General features: G+C 41.1%; 1 protein-coding gene across 1 annotated transcript in view; it reads left to right on the top strand.

The window, feature by feature from the left end:
- Positions 1-23,639, top strand: part of astn1 (astrotactin 1) — a 616,195-nt gene that overhangs the window by 151,973 nt on the left and 440,583 nt on the right. Inside the window, exons 5-6 of the mRNA XM_034703125.1 lie at positions 1,119-1,268; positions 23,452-23,601. Coding sequence (XP_034559016.1) covers positions 1,119-1,268; positions 23,452-23,601 — 300 coding nt within the window. The remainder of the gene's footprint in view (positions 1-1,118; positions 1,269-23,451; positions 23,602-23,639) is intronic.

Here is a 23,639-nt window from a genome sequence, read left to right as displayed (position 1 = left end):
AACACCGGAAACCACATACACACCCATTCAAAGAAGACAATCTTTACAGCATTGATAAACATGTTTACAGCCCGGTTCAAAAAACGGCTTGGCTCTACTTTGCTAATTTCTCTATCAGCACACACTGTACGGGGGGTGATTTCTTTTCTAACGTGACGGTTCAGAAGATATTAAGATTATGAGTTTTTGCCCAAATAAGGACATGACTGAATGACTGACAGGCGGGAACACATAGCTGTTGGCTAGGAGGCTCAAACCCCACCTCTTTACATCACCCTATGCCTGGTTGAGTTCAGCATTACCAATATGGCTGCCACCGACAATTGGCTTCAGGAACGGATGGGTGACATCACGGATACTACGTCCATTATTTATACAGTCTATGGTTTTAACATTTCCAGACAAGGATAATAAAGCAACATTGAGCTGAGCACACATTAACTTATGTTACATAATTAGGATTAACTTGCTCACTAAGAGCATTGACTTGCATGGCCCTTGTATCTTGCACCCCAAGCTGAAGTTGAATATCATGTTAACATAAGTCCCGTTTAAAAGGCTAACGCTGCCTGCTGAGTGGGTGATGTACGGACAGGGAGACCAATACTGCCGTCAACACTGCCATCCCTAAAGTATTCCAGGTTGTGCGTGACTAATGGACTATGAAAACACATATTTTAGTGGTTGGATTAATCCTTGGAGGATACTGTTCCAGCAGTCATGTTCTGTTTATATAGATATGCTTTTTTTTTTCTCTTTTTTTTCCTGGAACTTCCTCTCTGAATATTTCCCAATTAGATAATTTCATCCTCAGAGACATGAAATGCTTTCTGTATATTCCCTTAATGAGTTTCAATTTCATGCCAGCTTTTCTCTCTTTAAATTGTCTGTTTGACTTTTCCCACAGTAAACAACATGCCAGATGTGTTTGTTAGCATTGCTATACTTTGTGCGTGCCACGCTGTGGGTTTTGAAGCCTCTTACATCCAGCTAAGAACACTTATTTCTTTTCCATGTGGCTGCGTTCTCATTTCAGAGAGCTATCTTTCAGTTGTGTGCTTCTCCCTCTCTGTGCTTTTATTTCTAAGCATTTCTAATCATATTCCACCTCCCCACAGTGAGTGACAACACCAAGCTGGCTCTAATGAACAAGTACAAGGACAACATCATTGCCACGAGCCCCATCGACAGCAACCACCAGCAGAACACCCTGCTACCGCACAACACCTCCACCAGCCAACGCAAACGGCTCTCCAGTAACACCCGAGGTGAGTCGCTCTCTCCTGCAGATTTACCCTTTGATAAACAATACGAGAGAAAAAGATCACTATCACTCCATGAGTCTACCCACAACCAGCTGCGACAAGCAGTTCAGGAGATATTAACATGGAGGCACTGTGGCTGGCAGCTGCAAGCCTGATCACTAAAGTATCCAGTGTTCATGTTTTGCACACAAAGTATTTTTGCTTTGGGGTGTAATGACACAGAAACAGATCAGTTCAGTGCGATTATCGTTTTGAAGTCTCTGTTCGGTAGATTTTTGGTCCAGCAGGGGAGACAAACAATCATTTTCTCTTCCTTTATCAGGAACTTAAACTTTACATGTCTCAAGTGTAACATATCCTTCCTTCCTTCCTTCCTTCCTTCCTTCCTTCCTTCCTTCCTTCCTTCCTTCCTTCCTTCCTTCCTTCCTTCCTTCCTTCCTTCCTTCCTTCCTCCCTTCCCCCCTTCCTTCCTTCTTTCCTTCCTTCCCTGACATCTTCCTAGTTTCCTTCAAACATTTCCCTTCCCTTGTAGCTGTTTTATGTCCTCTTCCTTCCGTCCTTATTTCTTTCCTTCCTTCCTTCCTTTAAATATTCCTTGTTTCCTTCAACCATTTCCCTTCCCTTGACTTGTAGCTCTTTTATGTCCTCTTCCTTCCTTCCTTCCTTCCTTCCTTCCTTCCTTCCTTCCTTCCTTCCTTCCTTCCTTCCTTCCTTCTTTCCTTCTTTCCTTCCTTCCCTGAAATGTTCCTAGTTTCCTTCAAACATTTCCCTTCCCTTGTAGCTCTGTTTCATGTCCTCTTCCTTCCTTCCTTCCTTCCTTCCTTCCTTCCTTCCTTCCTTCCTTCCTTCCTTCCTTCCTTCCTTCCTTCCTTCCTTCCTTCCTTTTCCCTTGCTGTGTCCTCCCTTCCCTTCCTTCTTCTCTTTCCTTTACTTACCATACATCTTCCTTGTTTCCTTCAACCATTTCCCTTCCCTTGACTTGTAGCTCTTTTTTATGTCCTCTTCCTTCCTTCCTTTCCTTAAATCTTCCTTGTTTCCTTCCTTCCTTCCTTCCTTCCTTCCTTCCTTCCTTCCTTCCTCCTTCCTTCCTTCCTTTCTTCCTTCAACCATTTCCCTTCCCTTGACTTGTAGCTCTGTTTTATGTCCTCTTCCTTCCTTCCTTTCCTTAAATCTTCCTTGTTTCCTTCAAATATTTCCCTTCCCTTGACTTGTAGCTCTGTTTTATGTCCTCTTCCCTCCTTTCTTCCATTCCATTGAATGTCTTTAGAGACATGGTGGCTGGAAATATTATATGTCAATATGAAGGTTGGCGGTTCGATCCCAGCTCCTGCTGTCACATGCAGAAGTGTCCTTGGTCATAGTGACCTCAATATCATCCAAAACAACCACAACAAGTGTGTGTAAAATGTTGATATTTCTTGTGTTATATACAGATAAAACAGGCTGGGGTCAAATTAACCCCAAGGAACACTGATGCAGGGTTTTTTGTACAGTAAATTGGAACATATCAACATTTTAATTTCATATTTTCCAAGTTGTTCCCATTAAATCAGGAAAAGTCATGAAATATGAAGCCAAAAAAAACCATGTTAGTCATTCATTTGGAGACGTTAAACATTGAATGGGGTCCAATGGACCCCAAGGATAATAGGAGGGTTAAAAAAGAATGAAACCTCAGCATGTTTTGAAAGTGGCTGTACCGAAACCAATGTTTCAGTCGCCTGCGAGAGACAGGATACACATGCTGTGTCAGTGTGTGGATTGAAGTGCCTTTAGATCTGCGCCAAATCGCTTCGCTACGTATCTGTGCTCAACCAAAAGTGCATAGGGAAACGGTTTGCTACGTGTACCTTTACACCCCTATTGCGTGCTCTTTTGCAATACTTGTGATATGCAGCAGACTTGGACCCTGAAGAGAAAGACAGAAAGAAACATAACCTTACAGAGAAGTTTAGCTCTAAAAAAACATTTGAATCCACTTTTGTTTTCTTGTAACAATCCTGAAAGTCAAACTGAGATTTAGATTTGTAAGGGAGGCTGTGGTCACATCAAAGTACCTCATAGGAGGCTCAGTGGGACACTTTGTTAGCAGAGCAGCAGGTTCACTATCCTCATGCATCAGCTCAGACTACCATAGATTATAGATTATTGACTTCTGGATCCGCCTGCAGCACAACACACACATCACAGTCAGCACTTACTTGAAATGGAATAAGAATACTTCAAACTAAGGTTTGGCAGCATTTCACTAGACCTACAAGTGTGTCAAAGCTAAGTCAGGGATGCTTCTGTGCAGCCGTTTCCACACTCTGTCATGGAGCCTGTGTTCACAGCTGTATTTACTGTAACAGAAGTGTGTCTGTTCCATCGGATGCCAGAGTCAGACATCATGAAAAATACAACTGAGGCACTTTTTGTGTGGAAACACTGCAGCTCTTGAGCCTCTGGGTATTTCCCTGGGCGTTGTTGAACACAATGTGAAAAGCTGAGGTTTTTTTGGAGCATGCAGTCAACTTCTGTAGAGGGGCAACTGACTGAAGCTTAAACCTGCAGCCTGCTAGTGTTGATATCTATCTTCAGTCATGTCGATATTTCATATAAAGAAATTAATTGGGACCTATTTCTATCATATTATATTTAGAAACACAAAGCATGCTGTCCAGTCTGCTGAATTATTGCACACATTTCAACCAGACATGATGAATTTAATTCTGAGTGTTTTTAGTAATATGTCATCAAGTCATCTGCATACACTACCAGTCAAAAGTTTGCACACCTTCTCATTCAATGTTTTTTATTCAACATTGTATATTAATTGTAAAGACATTCAAACTATGAAATAATCTGGTTTTGCCATAATCTGGATTACAACAGAAATCAAATAGGGCTATCCATTGTGTGCTAACCCTACCTCTGAACAACACAACTCATGGTCTCAATCATATTAAGAAGGCACGTCATCAAGTCATCTGCATACACTACCAGTCAAAAGTTTGTACACCTTCTCATTCAATGTTTTTTATTCAACATTGTATATTAATTGTAAAGACATTCAAACTATGAAATAATCTGGTTTTGCCATAATCTGGATTACAACAGATATCAAATAGGGCTATCCATTGTGTGCTAACCCTACCTCTGAACAGCACAACTCATGGTCTCAATCACATTAAGAAGACAAGTCATGAGTCATGATGAGGATGTATATAACCCCTTTCAAACTTAACCACATGTCTAGTAACATTTCAGATATATGCACCAAATGTCAAAATGAAAAAGGAACCCTTCTTCACTGTTTATGGGAATGTCCAAAGATCCAGAAATTCTGGAAAGATATAATTAACTGTCTGTCAGAGGTGTTTAATATTAGTATCCCTCTAAATGTTAAACCGTGCATACTTGGAATTTACCCAGCGGAGTTGGTACAAACACAGAAACAGACCAGATTACTGGACTTTAGACTTTTACATGCTAGGAGATCCATCGCATTGTGTTGGAAGAGTTTGGAGGCACCCTCTATGACGATGTGGATGAAGGAACTTTCACAATGTATTGGTCTGGAAAGACTGACATATATTGCAAAAGGAAAACGGAAGGATTATGCACATTTCTGGGAACCGTATATGAACATTATAGAAGCTGGACAGTAGATCTCATTCAAAAGTGTGCAAAGCTGTCATGAAGGAAAAAGGGGGCTACTTTACAGAATCTAAAATAGAAAACATATTCTGGTTTGTTTAACACTTTTTAGTTAATGAAATAATTCCATATATGTTCTTTCATAGATTTGATGCCTTTAGTATTAATCTACAGTGTTTCAAATAATTAAATAAATACAAACCCTTGAATGAGAAGGTGTTCCCAAACTTTTGACTAGTAGTGTACATCATTAACAGCTAATTTCAATTTGTTTTTATCGTATTTGCTCCGTACATCCTCACAGTTATTGTTCCAATCACATACCAGGTATTGTCAGTCAGAACCTATACTTCAAAAATGCTCTCTGAAGGAATATAAACATATTTAAATGTCAGTTTGACTTTCAGGGTTCATAGGCGGCAGCTTCATAGAAACCTTTGAGTCTTATTCAGATTTATCTGCTTATCTGCACAGCACTTCTTAAATAAACCCAAAGGCCATGGCACTCTCAGAAAATATTTTTTTTGCAAGTGTGAGAATATTTCAAGGGAGAAAAAAAAGAGGTATGAATTTGAGGCGTTAGGTGTTCTACCTGCAGCAGCTTCGTGATCACCGATGGCTGCATATCTGTTTGGTAGGTGCCACCATGAAGATTCTATCATTGAAAATAACATGAAGACTCTTTTGGAAAAGTGCCAAGGCTCTGTGAAATTATTGGAACATAATGCATTGATACTACAGCTCAGAATATGAGGCTTTGGTGTAAAGGTAAATGAGGATACAGAGGGTCTTTGCAGGACACTGAGTCACATAAATGTTCTTTGACTTGTGAATTAATTCCAATATTCAGTGTGAATGTGGCGTGAATGTGAACATCTTCATGTTTATTTATGTCTTTTTGACATCATAAATCAACCCATCTCTCTTTGCATATTCCCACTGGTATCAGTCTTGATTACTTTTTTGTGTGCGTGGTTCATTTCCACTCATCGCTGTCATCATCCTGAAGTCTCATCTCTCCTGCGTCCACCTCTGCCTGCCGAGCTGCGATAGCGTAGGTGTTGTACTGTGTGACAGGAGACTGAAGACTACAGGAAATGAAGAGAGGTTACAGCTGAAGAAATGGAGAGACATTATCCCATTATGATAAACAAGAGAAAAAGAAGGCAGTGACATTTTCAAAATGTCATTTTGGAAATTTCCAGTTGACCTCAGACCATAATTCACTTTCTTCCACGCTCGGCTGCACATATGCTTTTTTTTTCTCAGCCTAATTAAAACATTATTGTGAAGATGCTCCAGAAATACACTTTTTCAGCAAGACATAAAAAAGAACGCAAAGGGCGAGAAATTCAGAGAGCTTCTCACACAGTTAGAAATACGGAAAGAGCAGATCTAGATTGAGAGAGAGCAAACATACATTTCAGAAGAAGGTAGAAGGAAGGAAGGAAGGGAGGAAGGAAGGAAGGAAGGAAGGAAGGAAGGAAGGAAGGAAGGAAGGAAGGAAGGAAGGAAGGAAGGAAGGAAGGAGACATAAAAGAGAGCTACAAGTCAAGGGAAGGGAAATGGTTGAAGGAAACAAGGAAGATTTAAGGGAAGGAAGGAAGGAAGGAAGGAAGGAAGGAAGACAGGAAGGAAGGAAGAAAGGAAGGAAGGATGGAAGGAAGGAAGGAAGGAAGGAAGGAAGGAAGGAAGGAAGGAAGGAAGGAAGGAAGGAAGGAAGGAAGGAAGGAAGGAAGGAAGAGGAAATAAAGGAGAGCTACAAGTCAAGGGAAGGGAAATGGTTGAAGGAAACCAGGAAGATTTAAGGGAAGGAAGGAAACAAGGAAGATTTAAGAGAAGGAAGGAAGGAAGGAAGGAAGGAAGGAAGGAAGGAAGACATAAAACAGAGCTACAAGTCAAGGGAAGGGAAATGGTTGAAGGAAACAAGGAAGATTTAAGGGAAGGAAGGAAGGAAGGAAGGAAGGAAGGAAGGAAGAGGACATAAAACAGAGCTACAAGTCAAGGGAAGGGAAATGGTTGAAGGAAACAAGGAAGATTTAAGGTAAGGAAATGAAAGAGAAGAGGGAAGGGAGGACAGCAAGGGAAAAAAGAGCAATGCAAATGAAATAAGGAAAGGTAGCAAGGACACAAAGAAGATTAACTTACTGTAACAAGAGGAAGAAAGGAAAGGAGAAGAAGGAGTTCACAGTGAGAGTATGAAAGGAAAGTAAGAAAGGAAAGGGAGGACAATAAGGAAAGAAGATGACATGAAAGAGAGAAGACAAGACAAGGGAAGAGGAAGGATGGAAAAAAAGGAAGATGTTAGGTAAGGAAAGGAATGAAGGACACAGCAAGGGAAGGTAAAAAGGAAACAAAGGACATTAATTACTGTAACAAGAAGAAGAAGAAGAAAGGAAAGGAGAAGAAGGAGATGACAGTGAGGACGGGGAATGGAGAAAGAAAAGAGGTAAAGAAAGAAGAGGACAAGAACATGAACAAGGGAAAGCAAGGAAAGTGCATCAACTGTGCACAGCAACATCACATGTTTGTTCTCGCTCTCTCCATTTTAATCATGCTTGAGTCATGAATCATGGAAACCCAACACCACTCTTGGGATATTCAAATGTAAATTTAAGCCTTTGTTCCTGTCTGACCTTGACTGTTTGGGTGCACACCTGCAGCCACCACAGCAGCTTTGAGAGTTCAGATCAGACAGACAGAGTGAAGAAAAACAACATTCAAGAAAAGCCTTTTATCAGTAGTACAGGGCGAGAACAAAGACTGAATGTCCAAAACAACTAACAGAGAGCGCCACCGGGCACCTTTGGCAGCTCCAAAAGCCGGTGTTGGAAAGTTAAATATTTCTGTGGCCAGAAATCCTGCAGCAGCGCATCATTAGGCTGAAGCCAAACATCGCCATTTTCAGCTGGTTAGTGAGACCTTTCACCAAATAGATCAAAGAGTCTCGGACCATGATCAGACAGATTGTAACGCGGCATCAGAAGAAGAAAGAAAACACCTTTTTGAATCATTTTAATGAGAGAACTGCTCAAACAGCTTGGACAGGTAATGGGAAGGCACTGTCCTGTGACTATGTGCTTTCTTCATGACCCTTGTGGGATGTGAAAACAGCATTTGTCCTCCAGCCATAAGAACTTCCAATACTTCAATAATGTTGTTTTATATTGTTGAAGGAGTCTGTTGTCATGGAAACTGATGTTTTGTGAAAACAGTTGCAGATTTATGTTTTTTCTGAGGAAGATCTTTGTTTAATGACAACCATCACCTTTGAAGAAAAGGACCTGTTACTGTAGGGGGATCAACAGGCTCATTTACCGATACAAAGTAGTGGCATGCAATCAGAGATGAGAGGTATCACTTTGTCCACAGGGGGGCGCCAAATTCGACATAAACATAAGACATCTCTTCCCATTTTTTGCCCGAAGTAATTGATACAAATGTAGTAAACACAAGCAGAACAACCTGATATTAAAATGGGTGTGGAAATTACTTCAATATTGCTGTATCATCCTTAAAAATTTAAGACTGATCGTACATGGACCGGAAACTAATTTTAAACTGAAACAAAAAATATAACTAAGAAAGTTTACCTAAAGTTTGAATCTTTCATTTCTGCCAGCTGATTTAATCTGTATTAAAGTCCATTCTCTGACAGACAGGAAGCCAGTGTAGAGATCTAAGAACTGGAGTGATGTGGTCTACTTTGTTGTAGTCCTTGTTAGGACTCGAGCAGCAGCATTCTGTATGAGCTGCAGCCGTCTCATGGACTTTTTAGGGAGTCCTGTAAAGACCCTGTTACAGTAGTCTAGTCTGCTAAAGATAAATGCATGGAGGAGTTTTTCTGCATCCTGCCTGACATAAGTCCTTTAATCCTTGATATATTCTTAAGGTGATAGTAGGCTGACTTTGTAATTGCCTTAATGTGGCTGCTGAAATTAAGGTCTGAGTCTAAGACTACACTAAGATTTCTGGCTTGGTTTGAACATTTCATCGTTGCATATTGGAGCTGAGCAGTAACCTTTAACCTTTCTTCCTTGGCTCCAAAAACAATCATTTCAGTTTTTTCTTTGTTTAACTGAAGAAAGTTCTGGCTCGTCCAGTCATTGATTTGTTCAATGCATTTACTCAGTGTTTGTATGGGACTATAATCCCCTGGTGATATGGTGATGTAAATGTGTGTGTCATCTGCATAGCTGTGGTATTTTTATTTTGTTATTTCTTATTCTCTGACCTAAGGGGAGCATGTAGATGTTGAATAGCAGAGGCCCCAGAATGGATCCCTGAGGTACTCCACATACGATTTTCATCCGCTCAGATGTGTATTTACCTATAGACACAAAATAGTCCCGGTCATTTAAATAGGACTTAAGCCAATTTAGTACTGCACCAGAGAGTCCCACCCTTGTTAGGACTCGAGCAGCAGCATTCTGTATGAGCTGCAGCCACCTGATGGACTTTTTAGGGAGTCCTGTAGAGACCCCATTACAGTAGTCTAGTCTGCTAAAGATAAATGAATAGCGGAGTTTTTCTGCATCCTGCTGAGACATGAGTCCTTTAATCCTTGATATATTCTTAAAGTGATAGTAGGCTGACTTTGTAATTGTCTTAATGTGGCTGCTGAAATTAAAGTCTGAGTCTATGACTACACCAATGTTTCTGGCTTGGTTGGAAGGAAGTTTATGAACGAATCAGGAGAGATTCAAACGTTTTAAGTGAGGTGAAGCTTTTTGAGATTGGAGAATAATAATATACTTTCTGTATAGTTTGTTTAGTGGGTATTTACCCTTAGCTCTTTGAATGAATATGAGGTTAAAACCATCTCACACACATCATCTTTTATAAGGCAGATTTTCTCTGTGGTTTTGGAGCATCTAGACAAATATTCAGCCAATAAGTTAAAATTGTGTGTTTTCTAAGATCAGATGACTCCCACAGGATATCCTTGGCTTTTAAACTTAACATATGTATATGAGTCTAGTGCAGTACAGTCATTCATCTAGTTTATGAAATGTCACTGATTCAGGGCAAAGGATTCAATCACAGGAAGTTTTACTGAAAATGAATATCCTGTAGGTGCAGGGAAAAAACTGAAAACTCGTTCATTTTCCAGAATGTGAACTAAGTTCATGCTCCAAAAAATGAACTGTGAACGTGAACCAGTTCCTTTTAGTCTGTGTGAACTGAACTTTGAGCCAGCTTGCTATAAATGTGAACTTGCATAACACTGCAGCGAACACAGTATCAGAACAGCTGTTCGAGTCGGTGGTTATTAGAGGGAGACACATTCACACATTGATCCAGAGTCGTTCGTTCTCTTGATCTACCTCTCCTCGAACTGAATCTGTCAGAGTTTGCTTGAAGCTTTGATCATTTCTTTCTTCAGACTAGCCAACCCATAGATGCTACTCCTCATGCTCAGATAAAAAAAAGGTGTCATTTATATTTAATTCAGTAATTCTTCTTCTTTTTTCTTCTTCTTTAGAGGCGAGTGAGAAGAGCATGAAGCAAAATAAGAGACAAAAAAGACATCCCTGCGCACTCATTATCATTGTTGTATCAGTTGTATCTTTTGGAGTAAGAAAATAGAAGGATTTGCTAATGCGCTCGACACACACACACACACACTTTTGAAATATCCGTGCTTCTAGTCTCAAGTTAGTATTCTCCAAAGCCAGCTGCATAGGAATGAGGCTGTCTAAGCAGGCAATTAGATCTGCTCCTTGCAGTTCTCATTCTCTGTTGTTGGTGTTTCCACTCAACTATTTTCATCTTTGTCATAAAATATGCACTGACAGAGCTATTGTTGTTCTCAGAGGACAACTTCTGTGCCTGTGTGACGAGGAGGAGGAGGAGGAGGTGGAGGCAGGTGAGGTAATGACTCTCTCCCTCTTTGCTGAAGATGCCCAAATGCCTCTCTTCACTCCATATGTCGACACATTTAATGGACTCTAGAGTTACTTCTAAAGGAGCTAAAGTACTGAAGTTGCCAAATGGGAGAAAGCGATGTCAGAGAGAGTGAATGAATTGGCCCTCAGGCCTGCAGGACTCAATCAGTATTTCATGATTGTTATTGCTGAGCAGGTGGATCATTTATTTCTTATTAGTTGCGGTCTTAATGAAGTTAATAACTAAATGAACAGACAAGGTTAATGTCACGGTGGAGTTATGCACTTCTGCACACTTCATAAAAGTCGCTGTCACCAATGATGAAACATGTTGAAGCGTCATAGATAAACAGGAAACACTTGGATTTATCTGAATATCATATTTCCAGGGGGCTCCAATCATTGAAAAGTCACTGAAGTCCCACTGAGGCTGTCAATGCCTTTAAGAGAGGTTTGTTGTATCTAATATAACCCGACTACATCCATGATTTAAACATGTATCTTTAAAATGTTCACCAGCTGCAGTTGTGTCCTTTTTATCTGTGGGCTCGCTGACACTTCTGTGATTCAAAGCTTTCCACAGTAATGTCATTTATATGTTTTTTCTATCACACAATGAGCCTCCAGCTTTACTTTGTCATCACGGCCTGCAATTTGTTTTTGTGTGATGATGGAGTTAAAAATGCGAACCAATTTTGGAGTTAATATGATGGTGATGGGATGATGATGGGCTTTCCGCTGAGTGCCGTGCTCTAAGTTTTCTTATTTCCTCTCAAAGCTAAAAGCTAGTCATTGCTGTCTCTGAGCCAAAGTAGAGTTCTCAGCAGGTTACTAACTGTATTCCTCCAGGAACAGCTTACATTTAACTAGTTCCCATGTGTGCTGACACAATAACAAGTTGACCCGCTGTGACCCTCTCAGTGAATATGCCTCTGAGATTTTATGATTTTTGGTGACAAAAGAAAAATACTGAATTTTTTTTCAGTAAGAGATTGAAAGAAAAAAGTTACTATGCAACAAATGACTTAAATTGCAGAAATAAGGGGTGCTGTTGGCCTAGTGGTCTAAGCATTAGCCCCATATACAGAGGCATACATATCCTCATTGCAGTGGCCGCGAGCACAACCATTTGCTGTACATCTTCCCCAACTCTCCACTCCCCACATGTCCTGTCTATCTCAAGCTTGCCTATCCAATAAAGGCGAAAAATTCCCCAAATTACAACTTAATAAAAACTTAGTAAAACCACACTTAAAAACAATTGGATTACTTTAATGAAACAGGATCTTTATTATTTTTTAGATCAAATGCATCAGACTGATTTTATTAACAGGAATTTATTGCAATGCAATCAACATTCAGTACACAAGTCTTTCTGCTAAATCCTAATGGGAAAATAAATGGTATCCTCAAAGAGGCCATCATAATACTTAGGATGTTCTGAAGTGACTCATTTCTTATTCCTTTAAATGTAAATTTAAATTTGGACTAACCAACCAGCCTAAAGATTAGAAACCATTTAGAAAAAAAAACAGTCCAAGTCACATTTCGCAAAGCTTTGGTGTCAATTTGCAGAATGTGGCTAAAGTTAGCACAGCTAGCACCTACAGCTCTCAGTCCTCACTGCAGGTTAACGTCCCCATTCCTGTGCTGGTTACACATAATTCGGTTTGGTTATACACCAGTTTAACTAAACACCCTACATATAGCATTACCTCTCTTATCTAGATCAAAATACTGGCAAATGTTGCTTGCGCTGCGAGATGACTTCTGCCATGTTTACTTGTTTACAATTGAACAGTATTGCAGAAGCCAATAACCAAGCTCCAGCTCCAGCTAGTGGCAGGGCTACAGCTTAGACACAGTATGTGACCGGCAGTTCAGGCATATAGTTTTAAAAAATATATATTATGAATTTGTGAATCCAATTTCTGATACTGACTAATGAGGCTGATGACATGTCCTTGTATAGATGATTGCATTAGGTTAGATTAGATTAGATATACTTTAATGATCCCCCATTGGAGGACATTATTTAGTTCCAGCAGCATGCAACATGGTACAGTATAATACAACAATGTACTTACAGAGTTACAAATATAATAGAAGAAGAAGAAGAAGAAGAAGAAGAAGAAGAAGAAGAAGAAGAAGAAGAAGAAGAAGAAGAAAGGTCAAAATTAGATTGAATATAGCAAATTTGACAGATCCCCACACTATGTACACTTCTATCTTATGGATAGATGGATAAAATAAACCCACATCTCTACAGCTCAGATGAGATCTCATAACTTTAACACCTTTCATTTGTTGTTTCTACAGTGCTCTGTGCTGTCACTACGCTTCACAGAAATACATTATATTTGAAAAGTTGTTGTGCTTCTTTTTTTAAAGATGAAAAAGCCTTACTTGTTTTTGACTCAACCTTTTTTAATTTGATATGTTTTATAATTTGATGTTGACCTGCAGAGTATCATGGCTCTGAGTGGCTGTGGTTTTAATTTGTTGTTTTCACATGCTGTAGTGTTTTTTAATATCAGTGCTTTGTTTCTTTGACATCCTCATTCCTTTGGACTGATTCTGTGTCCACTTTTGTTATGATTAATAACCACTGGTGTCAGTGGACTTAAGACTCTTGTATTTTGTTTGTGTTAGAAAAGGTACTTTGCCTGATTTGCATGCTGGGTTGTGGGTGAATGTCCCGCGGTGAGGAGTTTGTGTTGTTTTCATAGCAACACTGAGCGCAGCACCTCTTGGCTCCTTTTTAATAAAGAAGGCTGACAAATACCTGCTGTGCAAAATTTAGTCTTAATTCCCCACGAGACACATTATTCTCCTTAGAAAGCCAGGCAGGAAACACCGCTCTGTTTCAAGTGAGAGAGTAGACATCCATGCCCCTGTGAAGAAACCTGAGATACATGTAAGCACCGTGCTGGACTCGTTTTTGGACAGGGTTTAAACAAAAACTCCCTGCTAATTGGACATTTTACAAACTTCCTACTGAACAGCCTTCGTGCATGTGCTAGTATCACTATTTTGGTATATTTATATATATATATTTTCTTCCAAAATTTGATGTAGACTTTTATCTGGTGCCACAAATGTTATCTCAGTCAATTCCAGCTGCACAACTCCAGTATAGGTCGACCTGCACTCACCTTAGACGCTGTAAGGTGCATTTTCTCTTAAGTGCCTCCCATAATACTTTTCTTCTTGTACATCACAGAGAGAGACGCATGCTGTTTGAACTTTGAACCACTTTAAGTTACTTCAGTGTAGTACTGTTACATTGTAGCCAACACTTCTTTTATGTGCTCTCCTCTGTGAAGCTTATGGAGCCTCAAAGCCGTCCTTGACAGCACTTCTCTGTTCAGGTACTTAGCGAGCCACTGAAAGGCTTCGCTTCCTGTGGTTATGAGCATAACAATTCTAATACCAAAGAAAAGCTGTTCTAGTCCAGTTGAATTTATCGTTCAAGCTGAAGGACCCTTTTTTTGCGCTGTTGGATAAAAGTTTGAGCCAAAATGAATTTAATTTACTGTTAAATGCCATTTATTGTTGTTGGTTCCACTGGAATGTAATGTCTGTATGTTGTGTAGTTTTGATAAGGAGTTGAAGCAGGTGATGCAGAAGTCCTTTGTGGTCTAAGATGGGTCCAATAAACTATGAACTTCCAACCAGCAACCAGAATGAGCGCTCTGTAAAGAAATCCCATTATGCCCTCTACTGACAAGTTCTGTAACCTACCACATGGCTCCTCATGTCCCCCCACAGCCCGAAATAGATGGGGGCAGATGGGCAGCGAGAGCCAGTGCATCATCAGAGTTGTCAAGTGGGCGCCCTGTCTTCACCGGTGTTTCATTAAGTTAGACCCATGACACCTCAGGAGGTCTGGCATCCCAGAATCACCCCTCTCCATGTCAGCTCCCACCACCCATTATACCAACAAGTAGAACCTCTTTGTATTACAACACAGTCCATATAGCATTGCCACATTTAACAGACCAAGGCTCTATAAGAAAGGCTCCAGGTAGTGACAACCCTGATGCTGCCTGCCCTACCATGTGGCCTCAAATGGTCCCTGCAATCCAACACACATCAAAGGGAAGTGTCTGTGGAGAAATGTTGGACAGAGGAAAGGAGAAGGCAGAGCCAGGCAGGGAGTCTGTTTTGGGCGAGATATCACCCCCACCAGGTGGTGTGGTCTCTGCATGCTCAGCAGTCAGTTCTCTGTGCCGTGACTTCAGACAAACTTTTATTGTAGATTTGTGATTGTAAATGTGAAACTAGTCAGTCTTGGTTTTGTATCAAACAACGACAAAGTGGCAGTATGCTGTTCTTCTGACAGTTTAGATCTCTTCATGACACTGTGGTCCCAAATACATTTTCCAGGACTGTCTCCTACAATTTTCACACAGCAGAACACTATCAGATTCAGACTCACTCCCACGACTATGTCCGGTATTCGTGGGTTTGATGTGACGTCACACAGAATTCACGGCACCATCTTTAGGACAGACCTAGAACCGTATGTCAATACGTGCTACCCGCTTATCTATGTATGATGGAGTATTAGGGCTATCGAATAGAAAAAATCATGGGATTATGAGATTAAAGTTGTAAAATTGAGAAAATACATTCAGACACATGAGTAAAAAAGTTAAATGTTCAATAATTTTAATCTACGTTTAGCCTGTAAGATATTTTGAAGGGGAAGATCAAAAGAGCAGCAGCTTTTTTGACTTTTTACACTTCTATATATACATATCTTTTTTATCAGACCTCTCCTCGGCCTGCTTCACAGCTACAGTGAGCCATAAGGACCTCTGATTAAGAAAAGTGTCTTCATTTCCCATGATAAACTTCAGGATCATGAACTCATCCTGAAGTAAAGCAAGCCTCAGTGCTGTGATGTAATGAGGGACTCTAAGGTATAAGGAGAGGGACTGAGGACGATATCCATATAAATGCCTGAAAAAGACACATTTCCAGCAGACTTCAGTAGAGTCCTGGTTCATTTATAAGTAAATAAGAGTCCAAATCTAGATATCCAATCTATTTGAATAACATTTCTTCTTGTTAGGGGCATTGATTCAAAGGTAGCCGGCTGATCGCCCTACAGTCCTAAAGATGGCGGCGGCAATAAAAAAGTCACATGACTGAAACTCATGGATAGGTGAGGGTTAAATGTGACTGAGGAGATTGAGGTGGAGTCGCCATAAACGTGACTGTTGAGGCGCTGACGTCACTACAGCATGCATAAAGATGTTGCTTCAAAAGAAATGCAAGGATAGAAAACCAAAGACTAACTGAGGGAAGAATGTTCAAGACTTGCTGTGTTCACATGTTGACCTGACCTTCTCTGAACACGTCTCTATTATAATTTGTATTTTATTCTAAGTGGACTTGTAGGAAAAAAAATAGTTGTTTGTGTTAACGCATGCACCACCCCATAGAAAGCGTCTGTAAATACTCAGAAGGAAGTGTCAGGGTTATGTCTTCATGACAGGACTGCAGCATCTGTCACCTGTTGTTGAGTTGTTGTCATTAGAAGGTAAGATAAGCTAACTTTGCTGCTCTTCATGTGTTTGTCTTTGCTTTGTTATTTGTTCTTTGTATCTAATTCGGTCATCCAGCTTTGGTGCATGGATAATTGGATAGTGGCTTGTAGATGGTATGAGTAGCACAGGGATACTCAGAGTTAAAGGAAATGTAATTCTTTAAGTTTGGGGCAATAATATTCTGTAAAAGCCCAAAAATGTATCTGGTCAAAAACATCATCTTAACCCTCCTGTTACCCTTAAATTTACTAACTTATTTTATCCTTGGGGTCAATTTGACCCCAGCAATTGATACCTCCAGAAACTGATTGTTACCCAGGTTTATGTGTCAGGTACTTTATGTTTCTTTATTGACTATCTGAATAGCCCTTTAAATAAAATATATTTCAACAAACATAATTTAAAGCATTTAAAAGGACTTAATTGGTAAAACAGAACATCTAACTGCTGTGAGTTTGTCATGCTCTCGTCGGCCCTGCCTTGTTTCTATGTGATCAGAACATATGACACAGGACACACTTATTTATTTATTTATTAACCTTTATTTAACCAGGTGAGTTAATTGAGAACCAATTCTCATTTGCAATAACCACCTGGGTGAGAAGGCAGCACAGGTGGCATGACTATATATAGAAGACAAAACAAAAAACAGAGAGGACATACAGAGAAACCTAGAAACAGAACAATACAAAAACATGACAGCAGTGAACAACTTAAAATCAATTTAAAAGCAAGTGCAATGATGTTGAGTTATGGGGTGAATTAAGTTTTTGAAAGTGGCGAGTGGAACGAGAGAGGTCAGCTTTAGGGATTGTTGCAGGTGATTCCAGTCATCTGCAGCAGAAAACTGGAAGGAGGTGCGGCCAAAGGAGGTGGGTGTGATGAGTTTGATAAGGCTACTTGAGAGCAGGCTACGGTTTGTTCTGTGAAGTTTGATTAGTGACTGTAGATATAACGGGGTTTTACCAGTGAGGGATTTGTAAATGAATAGTGAGTGAAGTGAGGGCCAGTTCAGCTGAGAGTACAGGTGACAGTGGTGAGTGGTGAATGGGGCTCCAGTGACAAAACAGACAGCAGCGTGGTAAATGACATCCAGTTTGTGAAGGAGAGTGTTGGAAGCAGACCTGTAGGCTATGTCACCGTAATCAAGAATTGGGAGGACTGTCATCTGAACCAGAAGCTGTTTAGCAGAGTGTGAATGTCATTGAATGTCTTTAGAGACATGGTGGCTGGAAATATTATATCTCAATCTAAAGGTTGGCGGTTCGATCCCAGCTCCTGCAGTCACATGTGGAAGTGTCCTTGGTTATAGTGACCTCAATATCATCCAAAACAACCAAAACAAATGTGTGTAAAATGTTGATTTTTCTTATGTTATATACAGCTAAAACAGCCTGGGGTCAAACTGACACGAAGGAACACTGATGAGTTCATTTTTTTTTACAGGAAATTGGAACATATCAACATTTGAATCTTACCTTTTCCCAGTAAATGATGTTAGTCATTCATTTAATAATAATAATAATAATACATTTTATTTAAAGGCGCCTTTCTCGGCACTCAAGGACACCGCACAGATATATATATATATACATACACAAATTTACATTAAAGAAAAAAAAATCAGAGTCAAAAATGAAAACAATATAAACTAACAAGGGGTAAGAAAAAATAGAAACAATAAAAAGTGACAGTGCAATTGGAGTCAGACGGAGTAGGCGGTTTGGAACAGATATGTTTTGAGTTGTGATTTGAAATGGGGGAAAGAATCTGTGTTTCTGAGTTGAGGTGGCAATGAGTTCCAGAGACGGGGAGCAGAGTGGCTGAATGCCCGGCTCCCCATAGTGGTGAGACGGGCGGAGGGGACAGACAGGTGTATGGAGGAAGAGGATCTGAGGGAGCGGGAGGGAGTGGGAACATGGAGGAGGTCGGACAGATATGGGGGGGGCGAGGTTGTGGATGGTCTTGAATGTTAACAGGAGGACTTTGAACTGAATGCGGAACTGAACAGGGAGCCAGTGGAGCTGTTGGAGGACAGGAGTGATGTGGTGGATGGAGGGGGTTCGGGCAATGATACGGGCAGCTGAATTCTGGACCAGTTGGAGTTTATGGAGGGATTTGTGAGGGAGGCCGAAGAGGTGAGAGTTGCAGAAGTCCGGACGGGAAGTGACAAGGCTGTGGACAAGGATGGTGGCAGTGTGGGGGGACGTTAAACATTGAATGGGGTCCAATTGACCCCAAGGATAATAGGAGGGTTAATAATTTCAGAGGTAATACATTCCTTTTCTCATCTACACTGTTACAATTTCATTTAGCAGACTCTTTTATCCAAAGCAGCGTGTATTTGGGAGTAGGGGATATGAAGTGGAGTAAGACACCTACTTAGTGTTCTTGTTTCCCATGCTATGAAGACGTCCCTGCCTGATGGATTCTCACAAAGGTTTACTCCTTTGATTGTATTAGAAGTTATTGGAACGTGATTGATGTTTGCGGAGCAGCTCAGTTCCCTCATTACCGCGCGGGGATCTCATCTGTCCTTATTTCAGGGGCAGAGTTTTTCTAGCACACTGACTTCTGCTGCAGAGGATTTTGTTCCCTGCCAGTAAACATTTCTGGGGGGAAATTGTGCAGTGAATATTGCTTTATTATTAAATCAGTCGTGTGAAATGCGGAAACAATGGTGTCATCAAAAACAGCCTTCCCACTCATGAAGTAAAGCAACACCACTGTCTGTGCTGTCAGATAGTCATGGCTGCCAATAATATTTACACACCACATTCATATCTTCACCGCGCATTGTTCTATTACCAACAATATGAAAAGCTGATGAAGCTGCTGTCATGAAAAAAAAGTCCTTCTCAGTTTGTCACATTGACATTGCTGCCAACTGTGCTTTCATTCTCCAGCATTTTTTTTTTCGGAGGGATCTTCTGCAGTTTAATCAAACACTGCGTCTTGGTTGGGGATTTTTAAAGCTCTTGTCGCTGAGCAACGTTAGCATGAATTTGATTTCGGTTCACATACATCCCGCCGAGGCTGCAAATCTTTGCTGCTTTGATGGATTTTCCCCCTCACTTTGTGATTTGCAATCCGCTAACACTTGTAAGACAAGCTTCAACACATGCCCTCTAAATATAGCTTATGCCTCAGTTAAAACACACCCGGCTTTAAAGAAGCACTGTTAAAAGAGTTTGTTTATCCAAATGTTCTATACCCAGTGTTCACATCAGCCCCTCATACCTCAGATCATATTTCAGTTCTCTGGCAGACCAGTTTGGACGCATTCACTGCTGAGTCATGCTTTTTATTACTTTGTGGCATAAAAGGGGGCCGCTATTATATCACCAAAATGCAAAATTGAAAACCATTCTCTACCGTTGTGTCATCTTTTTAAATTTGAATCAGGCACCAATCCTTTCTGGAAGAATCAAATCAGACACATACATAAAGCACAAAGGCCAGCTGAGTGGTGTTTTTTTTCTGATAGCAGTTTGAAATTATAAAATAAAAATAAAGATGAAAGAAAGAAACATAACAAGACTCATGTTTGTAACGTCTAGCACAGTGGCGGTTCTGGGGAGGGGCCAACAGGGGCCAGTGCCCCTGTAAAAGTGAACCTGGACCCCCCTGCAGCCCCCCCCCCCTCCACACCAAAATAATATCATACAATAAAAAAAGCTTTGGTATCGCGCTGAGGTTACAGGCAGAACACATGCATGTGACACTTGGTTCCAGTCCCTTAAAGCGCTAAGGGACTCATGTTGAGTGTAAACAGCCAAACAGCTGCTGTCAGTCTGCATTTTGATCTAGTAGTATATATCTCTAGTATATAGGGATGCACTGATGTTTTGCCAGTTTGTTCTCAGCCGGTCCTCGCCCTTCTCAGTCTCTTTTGTCAGGGTTGATTGTGTCACTCTGACAACACCCTTGGCCCCAGCCTGGCCCCCCCAGTAAAATTGGTCTAGAACCGCCACTGGTCTAGCACTTCCTGTCCCCAAAAGAAGTCAAACACTCCAATATTTTGTTGCACCACCTTTAGCTTTGTGTGCGGCACGCATTAGCCGTAGCATTGTTTTGATAAGCTTCTGCAATGTCACAACATTTATTTCCATCCATAGTTGCATTCTTTTTCCGCCAAGATCTTGTATTGATGATGGGAGAGTCCGTGCACAAAGTCTTCTTCAGCGTATCCCAAAGATTCTCAATGAGGCTGAGGTCTGGACTCTGTGGTTGTAGTAGGTGGTTGGATAGATTTGTGGTTCTTTACTTGACCTTTACTGTAGGACTTACTGAACTTACTGAATGGACTACAGTCCTGAGCAAAGCACCTCATCGGGTCAGAGTGGACAGGCCCGAGGTCGAGCGAGAGGGGGAGTAAATAGAGGCAGGGGAAGCAGAGGCAGGGGAGGTGGGCAGAACGGCAGGACAGGATTTGATTGGTTTCATAATTTGGCTCCTGATGGCAGGGATTGGTTGGTGTTTTCACAGGTTTACTCCGGCTGTAGATAGAGGCTTTTTTTTTTCACTCCTTTTTAACCAGTATAACAAAAAGTGTATCTAAATCTGACTACCAATATGTGAACATGATCTGCCTCACATCTGAGAGAGCCGCTCTGCAGAGGAGTGCACGCATGACTAACCGTATCAAACCTACTTCTCCTGTTATCAACGTGTGGCTGTCTTTTAAGGTTTAGACTGTGGAGGAATCGCTCATACACGAGTGAACACACAGAAAGTGTGCCAGCAGGAAAGCCATCCAATCATTTCATTCTGAATGACTGATTAGACAGGCCTATTCCAGCCCTGAAACAACAAGTGGTGCTTAACCAAGACTTTTACCTTTTTCTTTTTTTTTTACTCTCTTAGTATTCGATTTTTTGGAAAGAGAAATAATTCCCACAGAACTGACCATAATTGCTTTACAAAATAATAGCCTGGCTTTGCTTTTATGTCGCCTTGAAGGATTCGTACCTGAAATGGCTAAATCAGAAGTAGTCAGTCATGTTGAACCAGTATGTTCCTTTGATTGTGTTTAAACTTTCAATACATGTTTGATACCATTAACTTTCAGCAGTTAGTCTACAGTGCAGTTATGGATTAGAGAAACCTTTTTTTGCTCCCATCATTCCACCATGAGTCCAGCATCCAGCCTCGTGTGCTCTGGCTGTCTTTTCCCTGGCATCTCTGTGAGGCCAGCTGGAGGAAGCATTCTCCACTATTGGTGCAGATCCCTTCTTTTCTTTCCCCCTTCATTGTCGGTGTATTTTTTATTTCTGTGTGAATTCAACAGCGGGTTCAACATTCTTGAACCCAGACGGGGACTCTGGGACGGAGGCAGACAGCGAGCCTCAGCTGGCCTTTTACACCGACCCAAACCGCAGTCGCCGCCGGAGTCGAGGTATGAGAAATGGTAACGCCAACAGCGCGTGGGGCTCAGGGGGTAAGGAGGACTCACACACCTACAGACAGTTTCCACCGTCTGATGGTATTACCATCGCCACGACGCATGACAAGTAACCTTTTGCAGTGCAAATAGTAGATGGATGTCTCCAGTGTTGTGTGTGCTGCTGGTTTTGGTCCCTTGAAAGGAACTACTGTACAGTGATTCAGTGTGATACGTATGTTTGTTTTAGCAGTGGTTGTGAGCATGTAACACTGATCTCGGTGCATCTGCAAACACTCTTGTTGACTGTAATCAAACAAGACAATGAGATCAGAGGATGTCAGAGCAGAATTGTTTGATATTGATTGTATCTAGTGACATGAAAACACACTGTATTTTTTGAAATAATATTAACCACAAATATTATTTCTGAGCCAGATCATGTGCAAATGCTGTCAAAAGTGAAGTGGTGCAGCATGCGTTATCTGTCAGCATGCCGTGTCCCTGTTTCTTTGATGTACAGTAATGGAGTGTGGAAGAGAGACATAGAAAGAGGTAACAAAAATAAATAATAATAAAGACACAATGCCCTCAGAATAATAGCTGCTGTCAGAAGGCGTTACAAGCCTTTACAATACCTCCAAGCCAATTACTCCCCCGTCATGTGCACAGGTGTCACAAACACGGCGAAGCCTCCAGAAGTGAAGCCAACACCTTTAATTAGAGCTTAAGAATAGAATAAAGTGGTTGCAAGCTGCCTCGGCTACGTTGTTTAGATCCAGAGGAGAGGATGATTCATGAAGCATGACAGGAGTATTTTCTTTGAGTCGGAGGATGGTGGAAGGTTTTTGCAATACTCGATTTTTTAAAGGGAACAGCCAAATGTGTAAAAAAATATATTTAATAGTGATGTCAGGAAGGTGAAAATATCGCCCCGCATCCACTTTCTGGGTATGTAACATGATTAAATAAACTAGCTTTATACATAATGAGATAGGTCAGCTTTCTACTGTGGCTTTTGTTTAAAGAACGGCCTCAGGCAGCTTTTGAATGAGAAAGTTCTGCCAGAGCAATTTAAAAGTGACAATATAATCTAGAGTTATCCTGCCAGTGACAAAACAAAGTTAGAGTGGCTTTATCCAAGGTCACTGTGGCTCTTTTTTTCTGTGTGTGTGCGCGTGTGTGTGTGCGTGCATATATGAAGTCACATTTAACACTTTCCGTGTTGCACTCTGGAGCCGCAGAGATAAGGTAAGCGTTCTGGCTCAGGCAGAGAGAGCAGAGGAAAAAAACAACCTCTGAACCATTTTTTATTTAGGCCCATGTCTCTTTTTTTTTTCCCCCACATCCCAGCGAGGATGTTAATACCCTTCAAAGGTAAACCTTATTTCTGTGCCACTGAGCTATGCCTTGCCTAAACCTCCCAAAGGCTCAGGGTTTTTGATCCAAAGGTCCTTTTCATGGGCGCTAAGCCCGTTTTTTGGCTTGTTTGTAAAATGACTCCCTGTGTTGACAATGTGTGTGTGTGTGTGTGTGTGTGTGTGTGTGTGTGTGTGTGTGTTGAAATGTTTGTGTGTGTGTGTGTGCATGTATGTTTACAGTATTTGTGTTGTGAGGGGAACATAAAGCGGTCACTGCTTCACATATTGCTGTTGTTTGTTGTTCCCACCACCACCCCTCCTCCCCTCCCTGCCCCTCCCTGTGTTTGTTACCAGCAGCAGGTTCCCCGCGGAGCCCCATCAATAAGACCACCTTGACTCTGATCAGTGTCATCAGCTGCGTGATCGGCCTGGTTTACTCCTCTCACCTTTCCTGCAGCATCTCAGTCCGTGTAATCCTACATGTGCCGGAGCACCTCATCGCTGACGGTAAGACTTCCCACCAACCTCACCACACACACACACAG

Source organism: Notolabrus celidotus, chromosome 15 (genome assembly GCF_009762535.1).
Source record: "Notolabrus celidotus isolate fNotCel1 chromosome 15, fNotCel1.pri, whole genome shotgun sequence".
NCBI classification, from domain to species: Eukaryota; Metazoa; Chordata; class Actinopteri; order Labriformes; family Labridae; genus Notolabrus; species Notolabrus celidotus.
The sequence above is the reverse complement of the archived record's forward strand: the minus strand, read 5'-3'. Positions and strand labels throughout refer to the sequence as shown.